Source organism: Caretta caretta, chromosome 24 (assembly GCF_965140235.1).
Source record: "Caretta caretta isolate rCarCar2 chromosome 24, rCarCar1.hap1, whole genome shotgun sequence".
NCBI lineage: Eukaryota > Metazoa > Chordata > Testudines > Cheloniidae > Caretta > Caretta caretta.
This window is the reverse complement of record NC_134229.1, coordinates 1,637,045-1,664,240: the sequence shown is the minus strand read 5'-3', so window position 1 is coordinate 1,664,240 and position 27,196 is coordinate 1,637,045. Positions and strand designations below refer to the sequence as shown.

The following is a 27,196-nucleotide window of genomic DNA, read 5'->3' as shown; positions in this document are numbered from 1 at the left end:
ATCTATACCCAGGGTTTCACATTTAGCCAACTGAGGTAGCTGCTCTTTGACACATCTGAAGTCATCTCCAATGCAGCAGTTATGGGTGACCCATCTCTGTTTAAGTGTAGTGGAACTCTGCTACAAAGAGCCACCTGCTTCCAAACATACCTGTGGCCACATTATTGGGAAACTGGGAGTTAGGACTTGCCTCCACACGGAGCTACTGAAGCACCTGGCATTGGCCACTGTTGGAAGACAGGATACTGGGCTAGATGGACCTTTGGTCTGACCGAGTATGGCCATTCTTAGCTCCATGTGTGGATGCTCTTACTCTGGTATAAGAGTGCCTTGTTCCATTTAAGCATAATGCACTTTGAAATGGGAGATGTGAGCAAAGCAACTATGTCCATGCCTTTCAGCCAGCACCTGGCTCAAAAGCTCTCTCAGCACCAGGTTCCCAGTGTTTCTATTGCTGGCTGGTGCTTCCTTTCAGGCTGCCTTCTCTTGGTGTTTCTCCTGCTTTTTTACAAACACACATTGTGATAGCAGATTAAGCTAAAGCAGAACAAGGCACACTCATTCTGGAATGAGAATGTCCACACACACCATTAGAAGAATAGCTGTTGCACTTTAAATTTACACCTTACCTTAATCCAAATGAACTTTTAATGTAAATAAGCCCTTATCTGATCTATTTGTGATTGGGAGGCTTTTTTGCATGTGTAGGCTGTCTGAGGCTAAAAATAAGAGGCATCTCAACTCTCTCTCTTTACTGGTAAGTACCAATATCTAATAGCTAAACTAGCTCTCACCTTTCCCAGTATGGCCTGTCCTGGCTCTTGACCATCAGGGCTGATCTACACACAGATTTGCACCACTTTACCTAAACCAGTTACCGAAAACCAATTTAGGTATTTTGATGCAAGTCTGTGAGAAGATACTCTTATTTTGGAATGAAGGGGCTTAAGTCAGTAACAAATATCCCCACACAGACTTTGCACCACTATAAACAGATTTTAATTCACACCTTTTGTTATTTCAGTGAGAGTTCATATGTAGACTAGCCCTCAGACATCTCAGGTGGTCTGTGTTCAGGTGCAGAATGAACCTCTGTTAAAAAGACTGCTCAAAACATCCATTTGTCACAACAGATTGCTGCTTTCCTCATCATTCCTGTAGTCTTTTCATGGTAACTATATAGCTGTTTTGCTTGCTCCAGGAGGATTTAACTCCTCATATCTTTGGCCTCCACTTGCCACACAGGCACACTCCAACTGATTAAAAAGCACCATATTTTGGCTCCTTTGAGATTTTCCTAAATTCAGACAACTGATATGATTTCTTGCAATTATTTTGGACAAATATTCAGATGTGGCTGGTGCATTTTATTTGCATTCCATTGCCTTTGACATTGATTTTTGTCAGACGGGGGAAACGGGGCCATCTGTAAAGAATCGGTAAATATGTCAGGACTGTTTTATTTACTTTTGTCAAGGCAAGAGCAGAATTGCAACAAAGCCACTGGAAGAGAAGCAGCATTGGGCATGCAAGAGACAGGCAGAGGTGGAGGTAGATGAAGCAGGCCTTCCCAAGCCAGCCCTTGGTCTTTCCAACAGGACAGGGAAATTGAACAGCAGACATATTTCTATTGCTACAGAGAGTTTTTTCCTAAGTTATGCTTGAAATTTTTGGAATATTTTCTCCCCTCTTCTTTAGGGCTTGTTCTGTTTGATTCATCAGTATTTACTTTTGAAGCCAGTCTCTCTCTTTATGGTTATCTTCCACTCCAAGCTTGTCTGGGAAAATGCATCTCTGGTAGAAATTTAGAAACTTCTTAAAGACACAATGCCATCCCTACACATTGTGTGGTTATGTCTGGTTTGGTCCAATTCTAGCACTTCGCCAACTAATCTCAAATTCAACTTCCTCTCCCCCTCCCCACAGTGACAACTGAAAATTCAAAACAGGGACTCCGAAGGAGAGAACAATCCCCCAGCCATGCGAGGCCTCCACTCTGTCACAGACTGACCCACTGGTCCTTGCATGAGGAAGAGACAGGAATACACAAGTTAATAGCCCACGATAATGCATCATATAGAGCCGCTATTATTCCCGATACACTGTGCATCTATATTGAGCTTTAACACTAATCTTATAACCCTGGTAAGGCAGCTAAATATTGTGTCACATGGGCCACAAATGAAATGAGTTGCCCAAGGCTGCAGGGCAAATCGGTCAGAGAGCTGGGATGAGAACTTCCCATTCCTGGTTCCCTGTCTATTGGGCCATGTGGTCTCTCCCCCAGATGAAACAGTATGAACCTTGAGTGACCTGACTAACTAATGGCAACTTCACAGATCAGAGTGGCTGTGGAACTTGCTTGTGCCACAGATCAGGCCAAGCCCAGGGTCTGCAAGGTTCACCCATTAGATCAGACAATTCTCCAACGAATTAGTGGGATTGCAACAACACTCCTGAACCAAACCCTCCAAGTAAGAGTTTAAACAAAGGGAGACCTCTTGCTCCATCAAAAGGTGTTTCTTGTACATGAAAATATTTCTGTAACAATAAGGGATGTAAAATATTATACATTTAACTGGTAAGTATTAGTCTTACCATTAAGCCACCCTCACAGTTAACCCCCTGTGAGTGAGTCTCAAATCAGTTCTCCTGCCCCGGGCTAGCCAATCCCAGCCCTGGCTGGCTCCAGAGGCTTCACAGGGGGCAGCCAGCCGGGCAGGGGGAGCGTGTTTAGGCCATGGGGGCAGGCAGGGACTGCAGGCCCTTTTGGCGGGGGTGGGGAGGGGGAGATATAAAAGTAGTCCCCCACCTCCTCTTGTGCTAGTGGAAGGGGTTTGGTTGCAGAGGTGGACAGCCCGCTAGTCAGTGAAGGGAAGGGAAGCTGCAGCTGGGGTGGCATGGAGTGTCCGTGGAGGCCATATTGGGACAAACTAGGTACCTGGGGCCCTTCTCCCTTTAATTGGTTAACCAGTTAAACAATATAATTTTAAAAAGTAACTGTTTAAACTATTAAAACGATATCTACATCCCTAATAACGATTACCAAGACTCTACAGTGATGGATACAATGTTTCCGCTTGTGCCCAAATGTGTTTCTTTGTGATAAAGGAAACAAAATCAACAGCAGAGGCAACCAAATAGATGGAACACACATGATGGGTTATTGCTAGCCAAAATGAAATAATCCAGGCAAATGTACATTAGAAAGACTTTCTGCCTCCTGCTATTGGTGTCTCAGGCCTACTCACCACCCATAACTCTTTGCAAGTCAGAATCTGATAGATAAGCGAATGTCTAAAAGCATTAACTTGTGTAGTACACGATACAGTAGCACCACCCACATACTGTAACAGCAAGGGGGGACCCAGAATACATGTAAAACCTCCCACCCCTGCACACCAGCTATCCTGAAGAACCAAGGAGTCCTCCTTAAATCCAGAGATTACTCTTCAGCTAAAAAACTAGCACAAAGATACTTGGAAAACAGTAACTAAGACAGACCATTAGGGTTTTGCTGAATCACAACCCAGTTGCTTTTTAACTCGGAATGGGAAGAACAAAGCACTGGCCAGAAAGCATCCCATCACCAAACGAGACATCTTTATTGTTAAAAGAACTATTAGGAGGAATTTTTCCTGTCTGCTGTTATATGCAAAACAGTTCCATTAACGAAGCCACTCTGCTAGTCCATGAGTAAAGAACTATTCTGCCAAGCGGGAGGTTCAAATCTGGCTAGCCCATAAGGAAAGCTGCTAGCATAACAGGTTGCAGTTATTCTTGAGGTGGCAGGAATTTGGCTTTTAGGAGCCCTGCCTGCTTCAAAGAAGTTTCATTCCAAGTCACTAACAACCGGTTTCTGAATGCAAACCAAGCCCCTCCTGTATACCATACCAATTTTATTTTATTTTTAAACTACATGACTTCTACACCCAGCAGTAGATTGGTTAGACCAGCAAACAGCAATCTGAGGACCAAAATGAGTTCACAGTTAAGTGTCAGAGAAAACAAAAAACCTGATAGTCCACTTAAAGAGTGTTAAAACTTCAACACCCGGCTCCCCACAGGTCTGAGCACTGTACTCTTTAAAATAAGAATCTCCGATTCGGTTTTTTGACCACTCTTGTCACACAGTGGGTTAACTGAGCATCCAAACCATAACAGAAAATCAGACCCATTAACACTTCCCCCCACAACCCCCCAAGAAATAGAAGGGATATTTGCTGTATGGTGCTACTGCCTCTCTTAGCTCACAAGTTCACTCACATGTGGATATGCGATCTCAAACTTCCTTAATATTCATCACCAGCCCACCCTCAGGGGATGCCTGAAGGGAATTCAATAACTGGAGCTCAGCTGCAGCAAATCAAGTCAGCAGGCACTGAGCACGTGCACAGGAGGGAAGTACCTGCTGTAAGGGGTACCAACCCTCCCCCTGAAAATGGACGCAACCACTCACTGATAGGCCGCCTGTGAAAAGGTTATGGGCTTGTCTACACAACTGGCCGGATCGGCGGGCAGCGATCGATCCAGCGAGGGTCAATTTATCCCATTGACTCCGGTACTCCACCAGAATGAGGCCCACAAGTGGAGTCGATGGGAGAGCGTCAGCCGTCGACTTACCGCAGTAAGCAGATCTAAGAACAGCGACTTACATAGCTTCACATAGCTGAAGTGGTGTATCTTAGATTGACCCCACACGGTAGTGTTGACAAGACCTTAGACTCTGCTAAGAAAACAATTACCTTCTTACTCCTGGAGTCACCAGTTTCTCCAAGGTTAGGGTCAACATTGATTATCCATGCACTTATACCATACTTTACCTTCAGCTAAATAGAGGATTTTAGTTGTCACTTTTGTAGGCACTAAGAAAAGACTAAATGGGGTGGGATTGTTTTTTTAAATGCCCAGCCACCACATTACTGCTGTAGTTTATATATGATACACAAGTTTATCAGTAAAGGAACAAAATCCACTTGTGTGTTGAAGGGGGGTGGTTCGGACAGCAAAAATAATGGGTAGGCTTCTGACAGCGGGAGAACATGGTTACTGTTCCCAGAGAACCTCTGCAGGGAAGCACAGCAACTGCTCCTAGCTGAGCCTGCCAGAGAGATTGCACAAGCAGAGATTCAGATGCCATGGAAGATCCCCAGGCAGCCCCACGAAATGCTGCTCTAATTCCCATGACTGTGGACTTCCTATTTGGCTGAAAAGAAGGTCAACAAGAGTCTGTGCTGAGATGTAACTGCCAAAAACGCCAGTTGTTCAGTGGCCTACCTTCTCCTTGCGCTCATATCTACCGGCTCATCATTAATGTTCTCCTTGCCCGGCCGCCCTGCAGTCCTGCCATCTGCATGGGGCCTCAGGCTCCCATTCAGCTTCTCTTCATAGACTTTAACACTGTCCTGCTTCACCGGGAGCTCGTGGGGCACCTCGAGGCCAGAAAGATCCTTCCTCTTCAGCAGCGCCAGCATCTTCAGGCGCTCCATGGCCTCATGCCCTTCCATTTTCAATCTCTTTGCCAGGACATCCTCCCGGTCGTCCGCTTGGTCCAAGCTCCGTTTTAAGAGGTTCAGGCGCAGTGCATCTTCAGTCATTCTGTCCATCCTGTAGAGAGAGATTGGCATAAAAGCAGGGTCAGTATCAGGGCAACAGGGAGGAAAAGCAGCAAATGCAGCCAACTAAGAGTCTCGTGTGGAATTAGGAGACTGGTGAGCTCTGACTACAGAGGCTCTCTTTGCAGGCTGATAACTTTGGAACACCCAAGCCCTGGTGCAATCGCTGGCATTCTTCCCCTTGCCTTATTGTGTCCTTCCTCCCCCGAATCCTAGTGCCAACCACTGGGTCCAGCCACTCTACTGGGCACTGGTGCCCCATTGATATGGCACACAGATGGCTGGCCTCCTTCTCAGGGTGGTTTTGTTCCCAGACTCTCACAACCTGGCGTGTTCCATGATTGGATTTTCCTTAAGTGCTATGGGCTGGAATGCACCCAACAGAATACAGGGGGCGTGGAAGAGCTCCAGCACAGTGGGGTCCAAAAAACAGGGAATGGAGCTGTAAGGGGACAAGGCTGCTGGCTACTACACCTGAAGTCTTAGCCAAATGGGAATCAGTGGTATAATACATGAAACCCATTCAGACAGATTACACGGGAGGTTCAACTACTTCCTCCAATACGTACTTGGGCTTTCCTAAGAAGCCTCCTTTCAGTCTTCTTTGCAAAAATAGTGTATGTCTGATAAAAAACAAGCCAGGACCCTTGTCTACACTAGAGAAGTACCCTGTGGTAACTTGACCTGCTGGAATTGCATGCACCCAGGGTGCCCAGTCCAGGGTGCACAGCGCACCACATCCACTCCCAGCACCCCCTGCCAGTATTGCACTGTTACCTCCAGACTGCTGCACCACCCCCACAAAGCCCAACAGGTCCCTGGAGCAGGTGCGTACTGTCTATGGGCTGTTTGTTTACACCCGCTCATAGATGCATCAAATGGTTCCAACCCATGTGGGGGTCTGTGCACAGGTCATGAGGGAGAGGGGTTGAGATGCATCCTGCTGTGCACCCACAATCAATATACCATGGCAGAGACACAGAACAGCAGCCTTGTGCCAGGCCCACGGCTGTATTATCAGCACCATCACTTTCAGAAGTTTGACATTTTCATTTGTGCACACAAAAGTTTTAATAGGATTAGTTTCAGAGTAACAGCCGTGTTAGTCTGTACTCGCAAAAAGGAAAGGAGTACTTGTGGCACCTTAGAGACTAACCAATTTATTTGAACATAAGCTTTCGTGAGCTACAGCTCACTTCATCTGATGAAGTGAGCAGTAGCTCACGAAAGCTTATGCTCAAATAAATTGGTTAGTCTAAGGTGCCACAAGTACTCCTTTCCTTTTTGCGAACAGGGTTAGTGTTTCATCCCATTCTCATTTTGTAGCTGAACTAAGTTTCTTTCTCTTGTGCTTTCCCTTCAGAAGCCAACTGGGAGTGGTCTGGGCCAGCAGGGAAGTTGTCCCTCTTTGCTCCTCCATGTAGGTCACTGAGTTCCACTGCACTTCCTCGTAATATACTGGGCCACTTAAGGGTGTTCTTGTTGCCCAGGGGTAGGGCGGAGAACAGCAGGATGTCCGGTGTCTGCACTGAAGCACCATGGGAAGGGGTTGTGCTGGATGGGGGTGGGGCCTTTAGTCTTTGAAAAAAAGACACTCAAATCAAGCAAAAAGTATTTCAAGTCATCAGGTCAGAGACAGAGGAGCAAAGTTTTTTCTCTTTGAAGAATAAAGTCTTCTGTAAAGTGTCATTGTTCTGCAGTCAGCAGCTTTCAGTTAAGTTACCCTGTTAGTCTGTAAGGAATGTGATGCACTTACAGTGACAAAGCTGCATCTTACCAAAAAAGGTTAATACGAAACAAGACCATTCCCACACACTCCCTTCACTTTTTTCTGCTCCAGACACTGCCATGCACTCCAGGTGCAAAACCCCATGCAGTGCAAATCAGAGTGGATAATTATTTAAATCAGTGTATTAAAATTTTAAATTACAGGTTTACTTTTCAAAACTTAACCTATTTAAAGTTTAAAAAGGACAACCTGTATTAAGGCCTAAACCTGCTATAATCTATTAGTATCATTTAAATTAAATACAAAGATATTAAGCAATACATGAAAGCTGTAAAGTTTCAAAAGAAATTCAACCCACCGATCTGGTGGAAGTCAGTGTCTAAGCACCCGGAACCGCAGGTTTCTGAAGTGCTAAACCAGCTTTTGGCAGCAGTAGCAGAGAGAATGATTTTCTTCTGCTATGTACACACCACAGCTTACGTCGGTATCAGTTAGGTCATTCAGGGGGCGAATCCGCCACTCCCCGGAGCGGCACAAATTACACCAACCTAAGCTCTGGCATGTACAGCATTATGTTGGCAGGAGCGCGTCTCCCGCCAACACAGCTACTGCCATTTGTGGGGGCTGGAATAATGAAGTCAATGGGAGAGCTCTCTCCTGCCGGCTTCGAGCACCTGTGCCAGCAGCTGAGCCGCATCATCGATGCACCGCTGTCAGCTCTGTAGCGTAGCCATAGCCTTCGTTTCGGTTTATTCTCCTAGTGCAGTTCAATGAGCAGTTCGTTCAAAGTTAAGAAAACAAATGGAAGCTGAAAAAGCTTGTTTTTCTCTTTCAATCTATGAATAGAAGCTCAGTGTGAGAAGCTGAGATCTACTAGTTCCATAATCTTGAAGGACACGGTTACCAGAAAGAAAAGGAGTACTTGTGGCACCTTAGAGACTAACCAATTTATTTGAGCATGAGCTTTCGTGAGCTACAGCTCACTTCATTGGATGCATACTGTGGAAACGGCAGAAGACATTATATACACAGAGACCATGAAACAATACCTCCTCCCACCCCACTCTCCTGCTGGTAATAGCTTATCTAAAGTGATCATCAAGTTGGGCCATTTCCAGCACAAATCCAGGTTCTCTCACCCTCCGCACCCCCCCCCCCAAACTCACTCTCCTGCTGGTAATAGCCCATCCAAAGTGACCACTCTCTTTAAAATGTGTATGATAATCAAGGTGGGCCATTTCCAGCACAAATCCAGGTTCTCTCACCCCCCATCCCCCTCCAAAAACCACACACACAAACTCACTCTCCTGCTGGTAATAGCTCATCCAAAGCGACCACTCTCCCTACAAACAATCGTTAACTACAGATTATACTTCCTTTTTTTAAACGAAGCAGTTAGTTTTAAATGAAACTTTCTTTTTTTAATCAAAACATGCTGATCAAGAAGTTCAAGTATGCAACATTTAGATAGTTTTATTTATTAAAAAAATAAAATACTGTCTTTGTGCATTTAAGAAATGCATCATTCACCACTTCCTTAATTTTTATGTTAGCATCTGAATCATGTAAGTTAAGCCATATAATTGCTTAAATAAATGCATTTAGATATATTGTATCCTCGTGTTAGCAAAAAGTAGCACCAAAGTTAATGTAAAGGCTGTACTTAGCTGCAAACATGTTTTAATGGTTACCAGCTAATGAGAACCAACCTGTTTTTAGGAAAAGAACTAAAATGTACAAATAAACAATTTTAAATCAAGGTTTCCTGTCTGATTCAAATCAAAGTGATTTAAACCCCTGATTTTAATCACCCATATACCCTGGTGCAAACGGGAATGGAGCATCAAGTTAGCTGTAATCTGTTATTTCTTAGGCCTGACAAAAAGCTCACTACACAAGCCAACAAAAATCCTTTTGGAAAGGAGGTCAGTCTACTGTGGTCACTCAGAGAAAGGTCAGTTTAACAGGATCTTCACCATTCAAAAAGTGGTTTGGAAGAAATACAAAGTTATGGAGGAGAATCAACTTTAACAAAATATATTAAAATATTCGTGCATCCTCAAAATACCTCCTGTGTCTAAGTCTTGATGGCATAACGAAGATGCTGGCAGTTTATTTCAATGGCCTTTCTACACCAACAATTGGGTAGCAGCATGTAAGACAACACAGCAGAATAAGACCACATAAGCACAAACTATCAAGGGGTTTAGCAAAATGTCACAAGCACAACAGTAAGAGTCAGTGGAAGCTGTCCCCCTGAATTTATACTTCTCCTCTGTACCCAATTGCACATGTTAGGACCAAAGAACCTGCGATTTGAAGTTCCTTGGCATTTGCCAGTTATGATCCCAATGATTTAAATGCAATCTATAATGCAGCACCAAGGGACCTGGGTAGGAATGCCAGACTAAAAGTTAACTACTCCCTACCAACAGAAATAACCCAGAAAGCTGATGCAAAAACTCCACAAATCTTCACTGGCCCTTGTCTACTCTACTATAGAAATCTAATCACACAGCTCCCACACGTCACTTCTGGACTTCCCACTACCATGCGGATCACTACAGGCACAGTAAAACCACCACAACTGTGGCGTTCTGTACTGACGCACAACCACACTCCCCAAATCTGCTGCGAAATGAGAATCCTTTGTGTCACATAGTATTTGAGGGAACAACAATTTTCCAGTACAGGAAGCCCTAAACAACAAAGATTCTGATTGAAATCTAGAAAATCTTGTTCCTTTGCACTGCAAGAGCTCAAAAACTCAGGGTTCTTCCCCAATCATCAAGATGAAAGGTTGCCAATGTCCCAAACACACAGCTCACCAAGGACCGAACTAAAGGATCCTGTGGCTTCTCAGTCTCATGGAAACTACGGTCCACTTTGAACAGCATCTGCTTATCACAAGGCAAATGCACCTAGCTCCACCATAAATGGGGACTCAGACACTCCTATTTGTGATTGAAGAAATGAACTTTAAACTATAGAACATCTGGTGAAGTGTCCTAAAATGATTGCATCCTGATATATGCCACCCACTTTGTGTCACCTGACGCAACTAGCTGGATTGCCAACCTAGACTTGGACATCTAACAGTGCTGTTTTTAAGCCATAGAAAAGGAACCTCTCTCTTCCCTATTTTCCCTTTTTAAAAATCAAACTAGTTTTTGTACTCTATGAGCCCTGAAACATGGCCAATATGCACCAAGCTCATATACATGAGCTCAACCTTAAAAGGGGGGGGGGGGAAGAGGTATGACTGTTTCTAAGTGTTGTTTTAAGTCACGCACGGGCTGAAGTTTTGAAAGCTAAATTTCTGCCAGGAATAAGTTTTGACTCTTTTATACATCCCTCATAATTCCATGTCTTTAAAGTAGAACCCTAATACAAGCTGAACTAGGCTAGAGCAACAAGACAATGCTGTGATTTGGGTGCAGAGGTATCAGCTGTGCCACAGAAGCCGTGTTCTGTTACAGTGGTACAACCACTTTACACAGCAAGGAAAACATGGAAATCTGCACTGCAATAGAAAAAGTCCAGCCAGTCTACTAAGGCAGGTCTGATCTCGAACAGGTTCTCTTACTAAAGGTGAACACCAGCTAGAAGTCTTCCTAGTTTATAACTGGGCCTTGCTGTCAGAGCATTAATGTATACTGTAACCAGATACAGAAAGGCAAGCACAGACAAGCAAAGAACATGCTTTGGGAAAGGTGTGAAATGCAGATCCCTGATTTAACTTGGGGTCACTTCAGAGAGAGAAAACAATTATTTAAGTCTAGGTGAGTCACATGACACCACATGCAGACACAAACTCATCGCACCTAGAGTCCCAGCACAGCTCCAGCTGCTTAGAGAATGCACAGCTGCAGTTAAGTCTGCATGAAAGGACTTCAGCAAAACTTTCCTGGTTTTGCTGGTCTTGGGAGTCGAAAAGAGGAGGCTACAGCTGAATAAGAGGGCTATATACTTGGCAAAGGCTGGCACAGGATACAATGGTCATGAACAAAATTTCCTCCTAACTTTCTTCACACGCAGTATCACTGAATGGCAGTCCTCACTATTTGGTTTAGAATGTCTGAAGTTCCATACCAAACCTCACTAAGTACAGTACATCCCACCCAGGAGGAAAGGCATCTTGCAGATTTTCCTTCTGAACAGAAGGCCATTATCTTGCATATTAAATGTGCTCCAGTTTGATATATAAACAAGAAGTGCCACTGTAAAAAACAAACAAACAAACAGGAAAATAGATGCCACCTTAAGTGAGAAGCAATCTAATGCAATTTCACTGAATTATGTCTTGGTACTCAAAAGCCTTACACTGTTTCATGCACAAAGATCTTCCATGTTGCATGACCTGGCACCAAGACAAATGCAGCTATAATATTTGCTAGCAAGAAAAATAAAAAATACCAGAGTGCATAAAGGAGATTTAGGCCTCCTGAAGACACAATGGTCTTGTCCTAGACTGCAGAAGGGCAAGAAGCCCATCATTCACACTGACAGATTTTCACTCTGTTCCAGTACTTTTCCATGCTAGCTGCTTTTTCTTTTTTTTGGGGGAAGGGATGCAATAATCTTTGTCTGCACCTGAAGTATCTCCATTGTCCACAGTGATTCTATGAGCATGACACAGAGTAATGCTGTTGTATTTAACAACCAAGATCTACCTATTCTAGGATTGCACTTTCTGAAGTGTAAAAGCCTTTTAAACAAAAAATAAAGGTAAAGTTATTTGTTAAAGCTGCCAGACTTTAAACTCACCAGCAACGTTCCCTCTAATTTTTGACAGGCTGTGTGCACAAAAAAATTTTCTGTGCAAATTTTTGTGCTTTTGTGAAAATTTGCGTGCGCGTGGTTTAGGATCTGTGTGTGCGCGCACAGCTTAGAGGGAACAGTGCTCACCAGCTGTGTTTGTCTGGCATCTCAGAGGCCCCTGTTAGTTCAGACCACTGGATTGGAGAAGTAACCTCTTCCTACTAAGAAAAGGAGTACTTGTGGCACCTTAGAGACTAACCAATTTATTTGAGCATGAGCTTTCGTGAGCCACAGCTCACTTCATCAGATGTGTACCGTGGAAACTGCAGCAGACTTTATATACACACAGAGAATATGAAACAATACCTCCTCCCACCCCACTGTCCTGCTGCTAATAGCTTATCTAAAGTGATCAACAGGTGGGCCATTTCCAGCACAAATCCAGCACAAATTGTTTCATATTCTGTGTGTGTATATAAAGTCTGCTGCAGTTTCCACGGTACACATCTGATGAAGTGAGCTGTGGCTCACGAAAGCTCATGCTCAAATAAATTGGTTAGTCTCTAAGGTGCCACAAGTACTCCTTTTCTTTTTGCGAATACAGACTAACACGGCTGTTCCTCTGAAACAACTCTTCCTACTAGTAACTGTTTTTCCAGAGTTGCGTCTGGCCATTCACAGAGATGGGATTCAGCATCTCTAGTGCTGAGCTGCAAAACTATTCAGAAAAGCTGTGTCCACAGAGAGCAGTAGCACTCTTGTGCTACGATATCACATCACAGCAGGAGCAGTTTGTTGGCTCCACTTACATAAGGGTGTGCACCTCCACCCACTTCCTAGATGCCCTTCTTTTCTCCCTCTTCACCTTATCTGGTCAGTCTTATCTGCAAATATGAACTCAACTACCCTCTCTGTGCCGATGGTTCTACCTCTCTACTCCAAACAGAAATCTCAGCCTGTCTCTTTGACATCTCCTCATGGGTGTCTGGCCATCAGCTCAAGCTCAACATGGCTAAAACAGAGCTCTTTAATCTCTCCTCCCAAAGCTTGCCCCATTACCACATTTTTTGATCACAGTGGACACCACCACCAGTCTATTACTCAGCCTTGTAACTTGAGTGTCATCTTTGACTTGGACTTCTGTCTAGGGCCTCACATCCAGGTTGCATCTAAGTCTTGCAGATTCTTTCTGCATAACATTTTTAAGATGCAGCCACACAGCTGAAACTCATCTCACATCTCAATTACTGCAACATTCTTCTTTCTGGCCTTGAAAAATGCAATCTTGCCCCACTGATGTCCTTGCAGAACACTGTTGCAAAGATCATTTTCAAAGCCCATCACTTGGCCTATGTTACCCTCTCTTCACCGGCTCTACCTTCTATCATATCAAAAGCTAATTACTTTCATTTTCAAGGCCCTTCATGACCTATCCCTACCGACTGCCTGGTCTAAGTAACAAAGGTTGACTCCAGTTGGCCCAGGACAAGCATCTGCATGTTTTCTCCCATTCTTCCCCTTGTGCCTGGGACAAGCTCCCTGTAAACTTTTGCCAAGTTAACTCATTATGCTCCTCAACTCCTTTGCTGTGAGGCCTACAAAGACATTGACAACTATTAGGCTGCTAGTGTGCTGAGACCACAGCCTACCATGCTGACCATAGGTGTTTCCTTATACTCCCTCGACAGTCAGCATCCATCTGTTGTCACTTGTCACACTTAGACTGTAAGCTCTTTGGGGCAAGGACTGTCTTTCTTCTGTTTGTACAATGCTTGGTGCAGTGGGGTCCTGGGGTCTGAATGGAGCTCCGAGGTGCTATGATAATACACATAATAAACAGCAACTTCAGTTCCTTCTCCCACATCTGCAGAGTGCCAAAACACAAAACTCCAAGGAAGAGGCAATGGTGGGTGGCATAAATACAACAGTCACTAGTAACCATGGGTGGTGGGTATAATAGGCCAGGGGAGGCCACGGTCGCCGAACCCCCAATTGCAGGGTTTTGGGGGAGGAGAGAAATATTTGCTTTATTATGCTCCATGCAGTTTCCAGGGTGGCTGAGGCAGCGGTATGTGTTATTCAGCCTGCTGGGTTCATCAGTAATCTCCCTGAACTCCAGAGAGATCACTGGGGACTCCAGGAAGCCGAGTAGCAAATACACCTCCTTAGCCACCCTGGAACCTACATGGGGCATATCAAAAGCTTCTTTGCAATAGTGAGACACTTTCATCCTGGTCAGCTTGAAGTCTGGGAAGGGGAGGCATGGTACGGCTGGCCTGGGGCTCCTCCGGGTGGGTGGGGCAGGGGGGACCTTGGGGCACCTCCAGCCGAGGAGGGGGGGGGATCCACGCGCTCAGGCCTCCCGCCAGCCTGGGACTCCTCTGGGTGTGGGAGGGGCGTGCAGCTTGTGGCTCCAGCCGTGCAGGGAGCAGAGGGTCATGGGGCTCTGGCTGCAGGGAGCTTGGGCCTGCAGCTGAGGGGGGGGTACTTGGGCCTCCAGCCAGCCTGGGGCTCCTGCGGCCGAGGGCAGGCACCTGGGTCTCTGGGAGGGTCGCGAGACTACAAGGGAGGAACGGATGGGGCCGGGGGCTAGCATCCCCAAAAGGGGGCTCTACCCACCGCCCATGCTAGTAACCAACCTCCCTTCAAGGGCCTGTGTGAATACCCACTAATGGAAGATTAGCAAGCCGTGCCCACATCCGAGGACAGCAGGGGAAAGAGTTCGAGGCAAAAAAACCAAAAAACAAGAAAACCCCACAACACACTCTAGTATCACTAACAAAAACAGAATCAGAACAGGATGGCAAGTCCAATGAGTGGTGCTGAATGAGAGCATGAACTGGACTCCACGTTGCTGCTTTGTAAATCTTTACCAGGGGAGTCTGTCTTAAACAGGCCATAGAAGCTGCTGTGGGCTTAGCAGAATGTGTCTTAGCCCCCCTCCCCCCGAGCATTGGCTTCCTGGGTAAGAAGTAGCGTGTTCAACACATCTCTTGTTACAGGGGGAAAGAAAGTCTGCTTTTAATTGGTTCCCCCTACATCTCCCCTATAAACTGCAAACTGTTTGATCTTCAAAAGGGTTTAGTCTCTCCTAACACAAGGCTCTTTTAACCTGCAGTGACTACAAATGCAACTCCCCTGGATGAGCTTGAGGTCTGGGGAAGAAAACAGGGAGGGAGCTGCACCATGACAAGTGAAAAATCAGAGAACCTCAGACATAAAACTAGGGTGAGCCCTTTTGACAACTTTATCTCCCTACCTCCAGGCAGCAAGCTCACGAACCCTCCTAGAAGAGCTAACAACTATTAGAACACTGCTTATTCGAAGATGCCTAAGCCAGGGGCTTGTAGGGTAGACAGCAGCACAGTGACGAGATTCAAGTCCAGGTAGGGGAGCCCCTCTCACAGGGGATAGGCATTCAACATTCTCAGTTTCATTTTCTCTTGAGGAGTGAGAGAATATAGGTTTCTCTCTGACCATGCTGTGATGAGCAGAGATAACTGCTACATGAACCCTGAAGGAAGCCACTGCTAACTCTGTGATTTCAAGTACAGTGGATATTCTAATACCTAAGGGATACTGGCCCATAACAGGGTTAACCCTTTAGTCTGCTTCTAACACAAACCATGTCCATTGCAAACTGGAGGGCAGAGTTTTCCTGAATTGTAATAGTACCAACTGGACCCTTTATAAGCAAAATCAGCCTCCACAGTGACCAGCAGATTATTCTTCCTGCAGCCAGATGACATGTGTCTGTGTTGGAGTGAATACTTCCTTGTTGCTGGGACAGGAAGCCTGGAAGGAGCGGAAGACAAACCTGCAGCTCTCTGGACAGCTAGAAGTCTGTGTACCAGAGATACTGGGGCCATACCGGCTCCGCTTGGCTGATTTTCCTTCAGACTCTGTGGAACAAGGGAATGGGAGGGAAGGTGTAAAGCAGATGACTGCTCCAGTCCTGCAGGAATGTGCCTGATAGTAATTTTCTCTCCCTGTGAGCCCTGAAGTACTGATGGCAGTTGGCATCCTGTCTGGACTCAAACAGGTCAATTAGTGCTTGTCCTGACCTGAAGAAAATGAGGATTTCACAGAGTAGTTTAGGAATTAATGCAGAAGTGTTAATGGACCACTTTACCTTGAATGGTCTCTTAGAATGTGTTTACTTATGTTAAATATTGGCTGTGACACTGAGTACCTTTCCCAGAGCTGAGGAAGAGCTCCACATAGCTCAAAGTTCGTCTCTCTCAGCACCAGGAGCTGGTCCTAGAAAAGCTACCACCTCACCCACCTTGTCTCCAGGATCCCTTGAATGCAATACAGGACCAGGATCCCTGGACACATCTTTTTATAGGAGCCATTTTAGAAGAGGTTGGTATCGCCCCTGAGGCTAGGTGCTCTGGTGATGCTGAACTGTGGGGGGCTGTCTCTGAAATCAAAAAGATGTACCTCTCTCTCCTAAGCAGCAGAGAGGGACTTGGAGAGTCTGGAGACCAGGCTGTGACTCTTGGTCTTGATCTCTTCCAGAGCACCGCCTGTCTTATCACATATACACGTGGAGCCAGGAGATCGCTACCACACCCCCTAGTGGACACGGCTTTTCTACACAGTCCCACAGCTCAGCACTAGAGGTGCTGAATCCCATTAATGGGAATGCACAGAGGCCCTTGATGAAGAAATAAGGATTTAGTTTTTGACAAGTTGGAGGCAGAAATTCAGCTGCCCTGGCACCCTGAAAATGAAATACCACCAGAAATAGGACACTTTGCTTTGAGCCATGAAAACTAAAAATGCTTCAATTCCAAAACCACCCTGGCTAATAATTAGCTGGGTGTTGACTATAATATCGTTTGCATAAAGTAGTCCGCTTGCTGAAGGAGAAAACCTTAAGTTACCCTACTACGGATAACATCCTGACTCTCCCTGCCACAACCCATCTGAGGGCCAAGAGACCTAAAACGCTGCCGATTCTTTACAAATCCCCTCTTTGCTAGAACAAGAAACCCAACCCACAATCGCCATAATCAGATATCGTAACATTTTAATCCTCTCGACAGCAGACGTTACTGGCTTGGTAAATCAACGTGCACTTTGAGCCAGATTCAATAAAAATTAAATCAGGCTTCAGACATTTTACTGACTGGAGCCCTTCAGTGTTAATTCAGGTGCAAAAGCAAGCATGGGGAAGGAAGAGAAGAGGGTTGATGGGGGGGGAGAACCTGCAGCTTTATTAGGATTTATATGAATTTCCAAAATAACCTCCCCTCTTCCTAAACTGCAGGAAAGAAGGCACCGTGGGAGTAGCTAAGTATTTTTTCATCTAACTTAGAAGGAAGAAACTATTAATACTCAAGTAAATCTGAAGGTCAGACAGTCATGAACTTGCAAAACGCTTCCCAGTTGTGTGTCAGACTAACCCAAGTAAAAAGCAAAAAGCAGCTAAAAAATAATAAAAAACCACGCATCCGATGAAGTGGGTATTCACCCACGAAAGCTTATGCTCCAGTCTATAAGGTGCCACAGGACTCTTTGCCGCTTCTAAAAAATAGAAGCGCTTCTAATTTGACTCAGCTTTGAGAGCTGACACAGCATGCACAGATTCAGGTTTACCTTTATAGTAGCAAGCTGGAACTAAACACCAAACAAAAGCATAAATATTTTTACTCCTAACTTTACATCGATATAGACTAATCTATCAGAGGAAGTCATTTGAGTGTTTAGCAGTGAAAAAGTTGGCCAATAATAGGATTACTTTAAGATGGATAGATACATATACAAACACTCTGAATCCTATCATTCAAGTGCATTAAACAATATATTTCATTTCAGGGTCACACCTGAAAGCCAAGACATGATGGGCTTTACAACACATCTTCACCAGAAGATAATACAAACCAGATGATTCAGAATTTTCTCCTGCTACCTAACACAGCAATTCCTCTGTAAATTACTCCCAGCAATTCTCCACATCCAAGGAAACGGATTCTCCATTTCACTTCCCTAAAGAAACTCACGGTGGAAAAAAAAAACAAAACAAAAAAAAGAGAAACAAAATCCTCAAATGGTGGCGAAGTCCCCTAAGGGAAAACAAAAGAGCTATAAAACATGTTTTGTTTCAGACTTGATAGAGACTGTAATTATCTCCAAGTGTATCTCTGTAGGTGAGCAAGCTTTACTGACTGGATCACAAAAATGCTGGTGTCAGAGTTGAGAACCAACACTTAGGAGTTAACAGACCCCTAGGGAGAAGGAGTACAGATGAGAAGCAAAGAGGATACCCCCATTACACCCCCACCCCCACGCAGTTCTAGAGACAGTAAATACTTTGATATACAGGGGAAAACTTCCCTCATCAGTTGGAGCCTACTCCTCTCTCTTCCCAACTACCCAGTTCCTTCTCTTCTACTTCTTATCAGTCATCTTTCTTTTGGGGGGGTTGAAGCCCACTCTCTGGAGTGGCAAGGCAGCTTCTTGGCTGGACAGTATGTGACCTGTACCTGAGCATGCTGCTGCCGCACCAGGTTTCTTTTTCTCCAAAGACTACAGTACAAACTGTTTCTTTTTGCTCAGACCCCTGTAAGGCAAAGCTGGGGACAGAAAGACCCTCACCACCCTTGTTCTCCACCTACCGTCAGGTTTCAGAGTAGCAGCCGTGTTAGTCTGTACCCACGAAAAGAAAAGGAGGACTTCTGGCACCTTAGAGATTAACAAATTTATTTGAGCATAAGCTTTCGGGAGCTACAGCTCACTTCATCAGATGCACCCAACCAAGGTGCAGAGACCAGAGATTCCCACTGCCCCCAGTTACTGCAGCTCCTGTCTCCAATATGGCAACATGCCCCAGCTCCCCAGACTGCCTCGTGTGCCAAACTCCGTGCTGCCAGGACCATCACGGACTCATTCCAACCCCTCCTCTTCTACTCCCCTGCCCCCATCCCACACCCTTTACCCCCACCTAGAATCAGCCTCCCCACTGAGCCCCTCCCAAGTTTCTCAGCAATGAGTACAAGAGCCTTCTTCTGTGCATCTCCTGCCATCCTGAATGGTTCTGCAGCATCTCTGCCTTGACGACTCCCCAGCTCTTCAATTCCCATCTGCACCCATTCTCTCTTCCTTGATTGGGCCTCTTGGGATAAAAGCCCTGGAGCATGGCCACAGCAGGCTCAGGTCAGCTGACTCAGATTCATGGGACTTGGGTTGAGGGGCTAAAAATTGCTGTGTAGACATTTGAACTCAGACTGGAGCCTGATCTCTGGGACCCTCCCCCATTGCAGGGTCCCAGAGCCCCATTGACCCGGGCAGCCACAGGTTTATCCCTGTGTAGGCACACCCTTAATTTCTCTCCCTGCCTTGGATACTATTTATCTCTAAATTAGTTCACTCTAATGTGCACTGGGGTACAGTGCATATAAGAAATGCTACATAAAGTGTTGCATTGTTCTGTATTTCAGTTCAAGAAAAACATGCAACAACAGTTACAAGATTTACAGATGAAGAAAGGGAAGGATGAGCAGTGCTAAAAACAAAGCTTGGAGTAAAGTGTGTGCGTTGTAGCTTGGTGCAGAAACAGCCAGGGAGCCAACCTGTTACTAGGCTCACATCATTTAGCTGAAGTTCAGGGCAGTCACTGGCAAAACAGAGCTCTCTCTCTAATTTGCTCCCTCACATGTCTCTCTAGCTTTGGGCTGTTTCACTTCTCAGGTACTAGAAATGCAGGTTTTCCATTCCCAGACACTGAAGAAACAACATGACCCAACTTCTCATTTCCATGGCATCCTTGTGCTGCATAGATTAAGCAAAGAAACAAGAAAGATTATTTGAAGAGCTACATATGCTTTGTTAATTTAGACAATCAAGGGGTGAATAGTGGACCAGAGCTACTAATGTGTCTTGGGACTGCTTCTATGAGACGTGCACACATGCACCACCCATCACACAGTCCGCATGTGGGAAAGGGACAAGTGCTGTTCAGAGGTTGAACTGAGAAGCCTCAGAAACAGTTAGTAGTAGATCAACAAAATCTCAGTTACAGCTGAAGCTATTCAGTAAAGCTAAAACAGTGTGGCCAAGCTACACAGTGTGTATTGAGACTGTTTTCCTCCAATGACAGCTTTTACATTCCTCCAATGGCTCCTTCGCTCCATGGCCCTCACTTGTAAGTGTCGCAAAACATTCTTCTGTGCTGGAGCAGTTACAACCTTCACCCAAAAAGCAGAACTTCCACCAGTCCAGGCTGATGGGTTACAACTCTTGGACTGACACTTAGCAATGCCAAAGCAAGTTTGTTAAGATTGTTGCCCCTTGGTCAGGATGTGCCATCCTACATGCCTAACACCACATAACTCACAAATACAAAGAGGACTCCTTTGAGAAAAACAGCAAGGCCTGTGATTAAACAGATTCTCCTAGTAAGGAGAAGATAAAACTTTACCCATCACTCAACAGCAAGGAAGAATGCCCCAGGCTGGGGCAGCCAGGTGCAGAACACAGTTGTAGCTAAGTTCTGTGCCCTCAGAGCTGACGCGGAGGGATGGAGCGTGGGCAGCACTGCCTCCCCGGCAGAAACAAGGGAGATAGTTTGGAACCTGGTGCTAAGGCTGCAACACCCAAGTGCCACAGAAGCAAAACAGATGTTTCCAGACCGAAACTTTACACATTTCTGTTTCTACAAAGGCCTCCAGTCTACACACAAGCAGCAGCTACAGGAGCAATGACAGCAAGCAGGCAGCAGTAATGGTGGCTAACATATCCCGAAAGTTTAAGTCCTCCTTTTACCAGCCAGATCTCTGGCCTCAATTATACAGATGGATTATCGAGGACTAGACACATTCTGTTGACCCATCCCCTACCTGAAGCAGGGCAAAAGGAACGATTTTGTTGGTATCTTCCCATACTGACTATGCCACGGGGAAAGCTTCTAAAAACGACGTTTTTGAAAAAAGGTCCAGATGACTAAGAAAAGCATCTCCACAGTGAAGAAGCAGAACTTTTGTCAGAGATACTTCAGCTGCATTATCCTTCAATACCTGATCTGGTGCCACTCAAAAATATTTAATGCTTTTTTTGCACTTTTGATCTAGCAATCTTAAAGCATTTTACAGAGGTAGGCAAGCCTTATTCCTCTTATACAGATGGGAAAGCTGAGGTGTAGTGTGGTTAAGTGACCTAAACTTTGTCTAGTCCTCAATAATCCATCTATGTAATTGAGGCCAGAGATTTGAGCTTCTTGGGTCACAAATCGGTAACAGAAGAGAACCAAGGAGTCCCCACTGCCAGTCCTCTGCTATTAAGAACAAAGAAATTGCAGCGTGGATCAGATTTGAGACTCGCGTAGTCCAGTATCCTGTCTCCAACTCGGGTAGCGCCAGAGGCTTCAGAGGAAGGCAGAATAGCTCTGCAGTAGGCAGATATGGGACAATCTATTACTCTCCTATTAGTTAGAAAACCACCTCAGGATTTAAAGCAAAGGATTCATATCTCTCTTGCTAATTTTTTTTTTAAATGAACTCTGGGTATTCTTGATATCCATATAAATGTCCAATTCCTTTTTGAGTCTGGTCAAGTTCTGGGACTTAATGCCTTCCTGTGGCAATGAGTTCCATAGTCTAATTATGCATTTTGTAGTTCCTTTTATCCATTTTTAATTTGCCATCTTTTATAACCTCATTGAATGTCCCCTTGTTTGTATGTTTTGATAACTTAGGAAACGAAAAAAAGTTCACACTACCTTCTGCCTACAATTTATCATTTTATACACTTGTATCCCATCATCTTCTTAATATTATCATTAAAACTACACTCTCCCACACTTGCCATTAAACCAGAAGAGTCTTTCCTCTGTGGTGCTTTGACCACCACTCTCCTCCATATAAAAGGAAGTCCGTTGACTTCAGGACTGCCCTTCAATCCCACTGAGACAGAAAGTTTGTCTGGTTCTTACATGTGGAAAGCTATCACCTTCCGCAGGGTTTCGTTCTACACGATGTCCCAGGAATCACCTTTTGAAGGATGCTATCATTACCCCACATTCAACAAGAACCCTGGCTGTATACCAACCATAGATTAAATTAACAACCTGTGTCAGATAAATTAAAGGCTGTTCCTACCTTGCAGGACCTTCTTGATATGACAGATGAAGGTTATCACTGAGAACAGCAATGCCATCATGACACAGGATGCCTCTGCTAAGTATACATGGGTGAGATTCCCTTTATGCTGAATCAGATACTGGATGGCCTAACAGCTTGGAAAGCTGAGGGACATGGGATGGCAAAGCAAGTTTGCTAACAAGAGTCTGCTATGTGTCTAGATACTGTAGATAATCTGGCTTTCTAGTTAAAGCAAGGGACTGGGAACCTGGACTCTAGTCACAGGTCTGCCAGCAACTCACTGTGTGCCTTGGGGAAAGTCACGAGTCCTGTGACAATTTCCAAGTATAAAACGGTAAAAGGGTAAGGCACGTATTAGTAAGTTATTCTTTAAAATATGTACATGATTCTTCCTGCACATCTCAAAGATCAGCCTTTCCTCTCCATCCTGTGAGAGCTCTCATCCCAGATCTCAGTCACATCTTGACTACTTCAGCACCCTCTTCTCTCACCTTGACAAATCCATTCTTGCCCCCATTCAAAATACTGCTGGAAATATTTTCTTGTCCCCTCACTTTGACAACTGTCACCCACTCTGTCACTCCACTGCCTCTCCCTACTCAACTGCACCAAACAACTTCTCTTAACTTTCAAGGTCCTTCACAGCCAATCGCCATAGAATCGACTCCTGCCCTCCACTCTGCCAACAATGCCAGACCATATTGCCCAGTTCTTAAACTTTAAACAAGCACCTTTGTGCTTTCTCCCATGCTGCCCCTCAAGCATAAACCGTCACAAGGTTACCTCACTGCCCTCAAACTCTCCTTTGCCACAATGCCTACAGCGGAATTGGTAATGGTTGGGCAGCAAGCGTGCCATGGCCGCTGCCCATCCTGCTGACCGGTACTTTCTCCCCGTTACCTTCATCTCCAACCATACAAAGACCGTAAGCTCCCTGAGGCAGGAGCCACCTTTTTGTTCCATTTTTGTACACCACCTAGCACAACGGGGCCCGGGTCCATGACTTGCGATAATGCCCTGACAAATAACTTTGGAAATGCTCTACTAAACTGATGAATGGGGGGCATAGCTTTGTTGGTCCCTTCCTCCACAAGCATGGAGCCTCTAGCATGAGTCTTTGGGTCTAAACAAGTGAGAAATAGATTTCTAACTAAACAGATGCCTCTATCTTCTTTGGCTCAAAGATTCCACCTCTTTATCGCAGTGAAAATGATTACAGGCATGAAAAAAATCTCAGATGGAGATTGCAGAGGTGGGATGTTTGTTTTACTGAGGAGATGTGGTAAGGGCACAAAAATAATGATCTGAAGATAAATGAGCACCTCCTATTCACCCTGAGATGAGATGGAAGAACAAGTGGACATTCAATTAAACTAAAAGGTGGCAAATTCAAAGCTGTTAAGGTGGAATATTTTCTCACATAGACACTGGAACTCTTTGCCCCAAGAAATCATTGGCAGGATTCAAAACAGGATAGGGCGTTTATACTGTAATAATATCATCCAGAGGTTCTAACTGAAAGGAATTAAAAAAACAAGCATTTTGGAAGGATGCAAACCTTCCTGCTTCACAGCTTAAGTCAATCTCTAACAGGGGTTGAAAGAACTTTGTGGGCAGACTACTCCAAAATGGCTTTCTTCAGGGAAGGTGCAAGAAACCCTGCAGCAGCTGGTACTGTCCACTGCTGGAGACCGCATATTCGGCTAGATGGACTGTTCAACTGACCCAGTCTGGCATTTCTTAAAGGAAAATTTCCCTGGCCAAGTTAGTCTTCAGCAACGCAAGGCCTCTCACTACCACCCCCTCTCTCACCTGAGAACAAGCAGTGTCCACATTCCTTAGTCATCTTTGCTTCAGCTGCCCCAGAAGCTATTCTGAAGTGAGCTGCCAGGGAGACTCAGCTGGCAGCACCTGAATAGTCGGGGCAGCTCCCTGGGCTCTTTCCCGCCAGAGAAGAAAGCATGACAATACCAGTGAAGAAGAAAGGAAAACATCAAAATTGGCCCCAGCTCCTGTTGCTCATGGAGCTGCTCATCTTTCATAAAGTCAAAGAGGTATGACTCATCCAGCATGCCCTTCTGCTATTGCCTTGGCAGTTGGTCCACAGTGCCCGCGCACTGTTGCACACTTGTCCTATTACTGAGTACAAGGGGGTGGGAGTTTCACATGCAAAACTGCCTTTTCTTTTGTTTTTTCCTTCCCCATCCTTCCATTTAAAAATCTCAGTTCCCTAAGCAGCAGACGTGCTGCTGTGACTACTGACTTTGGGAGACAACACGTGGGACGGGACATTCAGTCCCTGGAAGCAACACATGGGATGTAGTTTCATTGGTGTGGCTGTCCACCACGAACACAACAAGTAGTACAATCCATCAGCCTGGATTCAAAAGGATGTTAAAAAGCCAGTGTATCTATGGGTCACCCTAGATTGAAAGCTCACATACAAATACGATCACACTAAATACCTTGAAACATCAAGAGCAGAAAGTGTTTCCTGAACAAGGTGGTAGGGTCCACCTGGGGAGCCAATGCACAAACACTGCATAGTCTGGGGCTCATTCTCTGCTACTCGTTTGGAGAATATTGTGCCCTAAGTTTGATTAAACGCTTCTCACGTTACACTAGTAGACACTAAGCTTGATCATACCATAAGAATTATCACAGACACACTGAAACCAACAGAACTTGTGCAGTTACCAGTCCTAGCCAATATTCCTTCACTTATCTAGCGTCAGAATGCGGCCAGTAAACTGATTACCAAGGTAAAGCAAATGCCACACTTGCCATTCTTCAGGGATATCCGAGATGAATTCCACCACCACCTTTGCAAGAGAAATCCTCCACAGACAGTGCTGCGTGCTCACCATCCAGCTGGTATCAACAGCTCACTGCTGACAGAATGAGAGAGCTGCTGCCATTACCACAAGCTCCCATATCACCAGGCTGGACAAATGGCTACCAGGCTTTGGGCTCCCATGCCACCTTTAATGCCAGCTTAACAGATCCAGGTGTGGCATGGTTCACTGTGCCAAGACCAACCATACCTGGGGCATCCATCCCACTGTGCATCTGTGGAGGATGCTGCACACACACTGGCTGGTTGCTCTTTTTGTGTTGGGCTCCCTATGGGTCTTCCCAAGTTGAACCCTGCTGACTCAGCAGCTGCTGACTGGCTCAAGACCATTTAGGTTTTTCTTCCTTTTAAACCTTGCCTTGCCCATACCAATTGCTATCTATAGAAAGAGTCTGGATGGTAAATGAAAGGCATGTTGGCCCTGCCAACTCATACCAGAGGACTAAGTGAATCTCACAGCCCTTCTCCAATTCAAGAAATTAATTAAAATATTACACAAATTAAAGGTATTTGATTGTGTCCACTGAAACCCACTGTAGGGGACAAGCGAAGACCTGTCACTTAAGGCTGGTGGTGAAAGGCTCAGGGAGTCTATGCCTCCTGTTTGAAACAGGTCTGAGTCTCAGCAGGACCAACTCTGCCCTCCAATGTTTTCAAGGAATAACCATCAAGTTCTTATGAGGGGGATTTAGTAGAGGAGACCTTAGAAGCAGTTTGGTACCAATGTTGCAGGTAGTTGAAACAAACGCAAACACATTTCATCTCTCTACAGACCTCAACTCTGCTTCATCTGCACCTTCCTTTCCCCTCTCACTAAAATTGTATATTAGGGATGTCTGGGACCTGAGGACAAGGCAATTGAAATGCAAGATGTTACCAGGCACCAGCTTAAACATACAGAGAAGCGACAGCACATCAGCCTCCACCTCAAACAGCTCCACTGGCTCCTTATTCATTTCAAGATACAGTTCCCAAGAGACCTCCTCCTTTACACAGGCTCTCCATGGACCTGTTCCCCTCATCACCAAAGACCTTGCCTCACTACTCCCATCTCCCTGCTTGTCGAAACTTTTCCTCCAGTCTTCTCCACTCTACACACACCGTATCAACCCAAGAGCTTTTTTTGCACCTTCCATGATCTAGAACGGGGTTCTCAAACTGGGGGTTGGGACCCCTGAGAGGGATCGTGAGGTTATTACATGGGGGACTGTGAGCTGTCAGTCTCCACCCCAAACTCCGCTTTGCCTTCAGCATTTATAATGGTATTAAATATATAAAAAAGTGTTTTTAATTTATAAGGAGGGTCGCACTCAGAGGCTTGCTGTGTGAAAGGGATCACCAGTACAAAAGTTTGAGAACCACTGATCTAGAACATTTGTAAAATGTATCTGACTATTTACAACTCATCTAACACCTCTCCCCCCTTTGCTTATAGAAAGTAATTAAGCTAACTCCTCTACAGGGAGTAGGGGGGTAGGTGGAAGGGGAAGAGGCTGTCCTGGTGTTCTTGACCAAAACTTGACACCATCCTGTGACATAGGCTACTTTACAGTCCACCTACCTAGGGAGGTGGTTGCATCTCACTGCAAGTGAACTGATTCCTGGCATATGGAGACACAGGTCACTTGTCTTGAAGGCCAGTAATCTCAGATCCTGTCAGTTGTTCCATACCAGAGCCACACTGCTTTAAACACAGACATATGGCAGACCCTATGGCACTCATTGAGATTTTGCTGCGTAGCCATATTTGTAAAGTGAGATCCCTCAGGACAAAGATGTTAGAAAAGATTCTAAATGAACTACAGTAAGGGAGAGGACTGTGCTAAAAGCAGTGAAGTAATACTCAAAAGGGGAATAAGTCTGTATAGTCCTTTGAAAATGGAAAATGAAAAATGAAAATCTGACAACTTTTCAGAGTAGGAAGTTGTGGTAAAAAGACAGCTAACATTGCCACCAATAATGCGAAGCAAGAACAGAACTAGACTGCCATCTACAATAACTGAAAGACATTTAGAAGCCTCTTTAATGCTAGCTGAGAAGCAAGAAGATTAGCTTGTGTTCTCTTCTTCCCAAGTGGAAGGCAAACAAATACACCTACATGACAAATTGACCATGTCCCTGCACAGGAGGCCTC

The 27,196-nt window shown here is 45.1% G+C and overlaps 1 protein-coding gene across 6 annotated transcripts in view; it reads right to left on the bottom strand.

Moving 5' to 3' along the window:
- GATAD2B (GATA zinc finger domain containing 2B) overlaps positions 1-27,196 on the bottom strand; it is an 84,232-nt gene that overhangs the window by 24,536 nt on the left and 32,500 nt on the right. For all 6 annotated transcript variants that reach the window (XM_048827914.2, XM_048827916.2, XM_048827913.2 and 3 more), the window contains one exon: positions 5,278-5,607. In XM_048827914.2, coding sequence (XP_048683871.1) covers positions 5,278-5,607 — 330 coding nt within the window. The remainder of the gene's footprint in view (positions 1-5,277; positions 5,608-27,196) is intronic.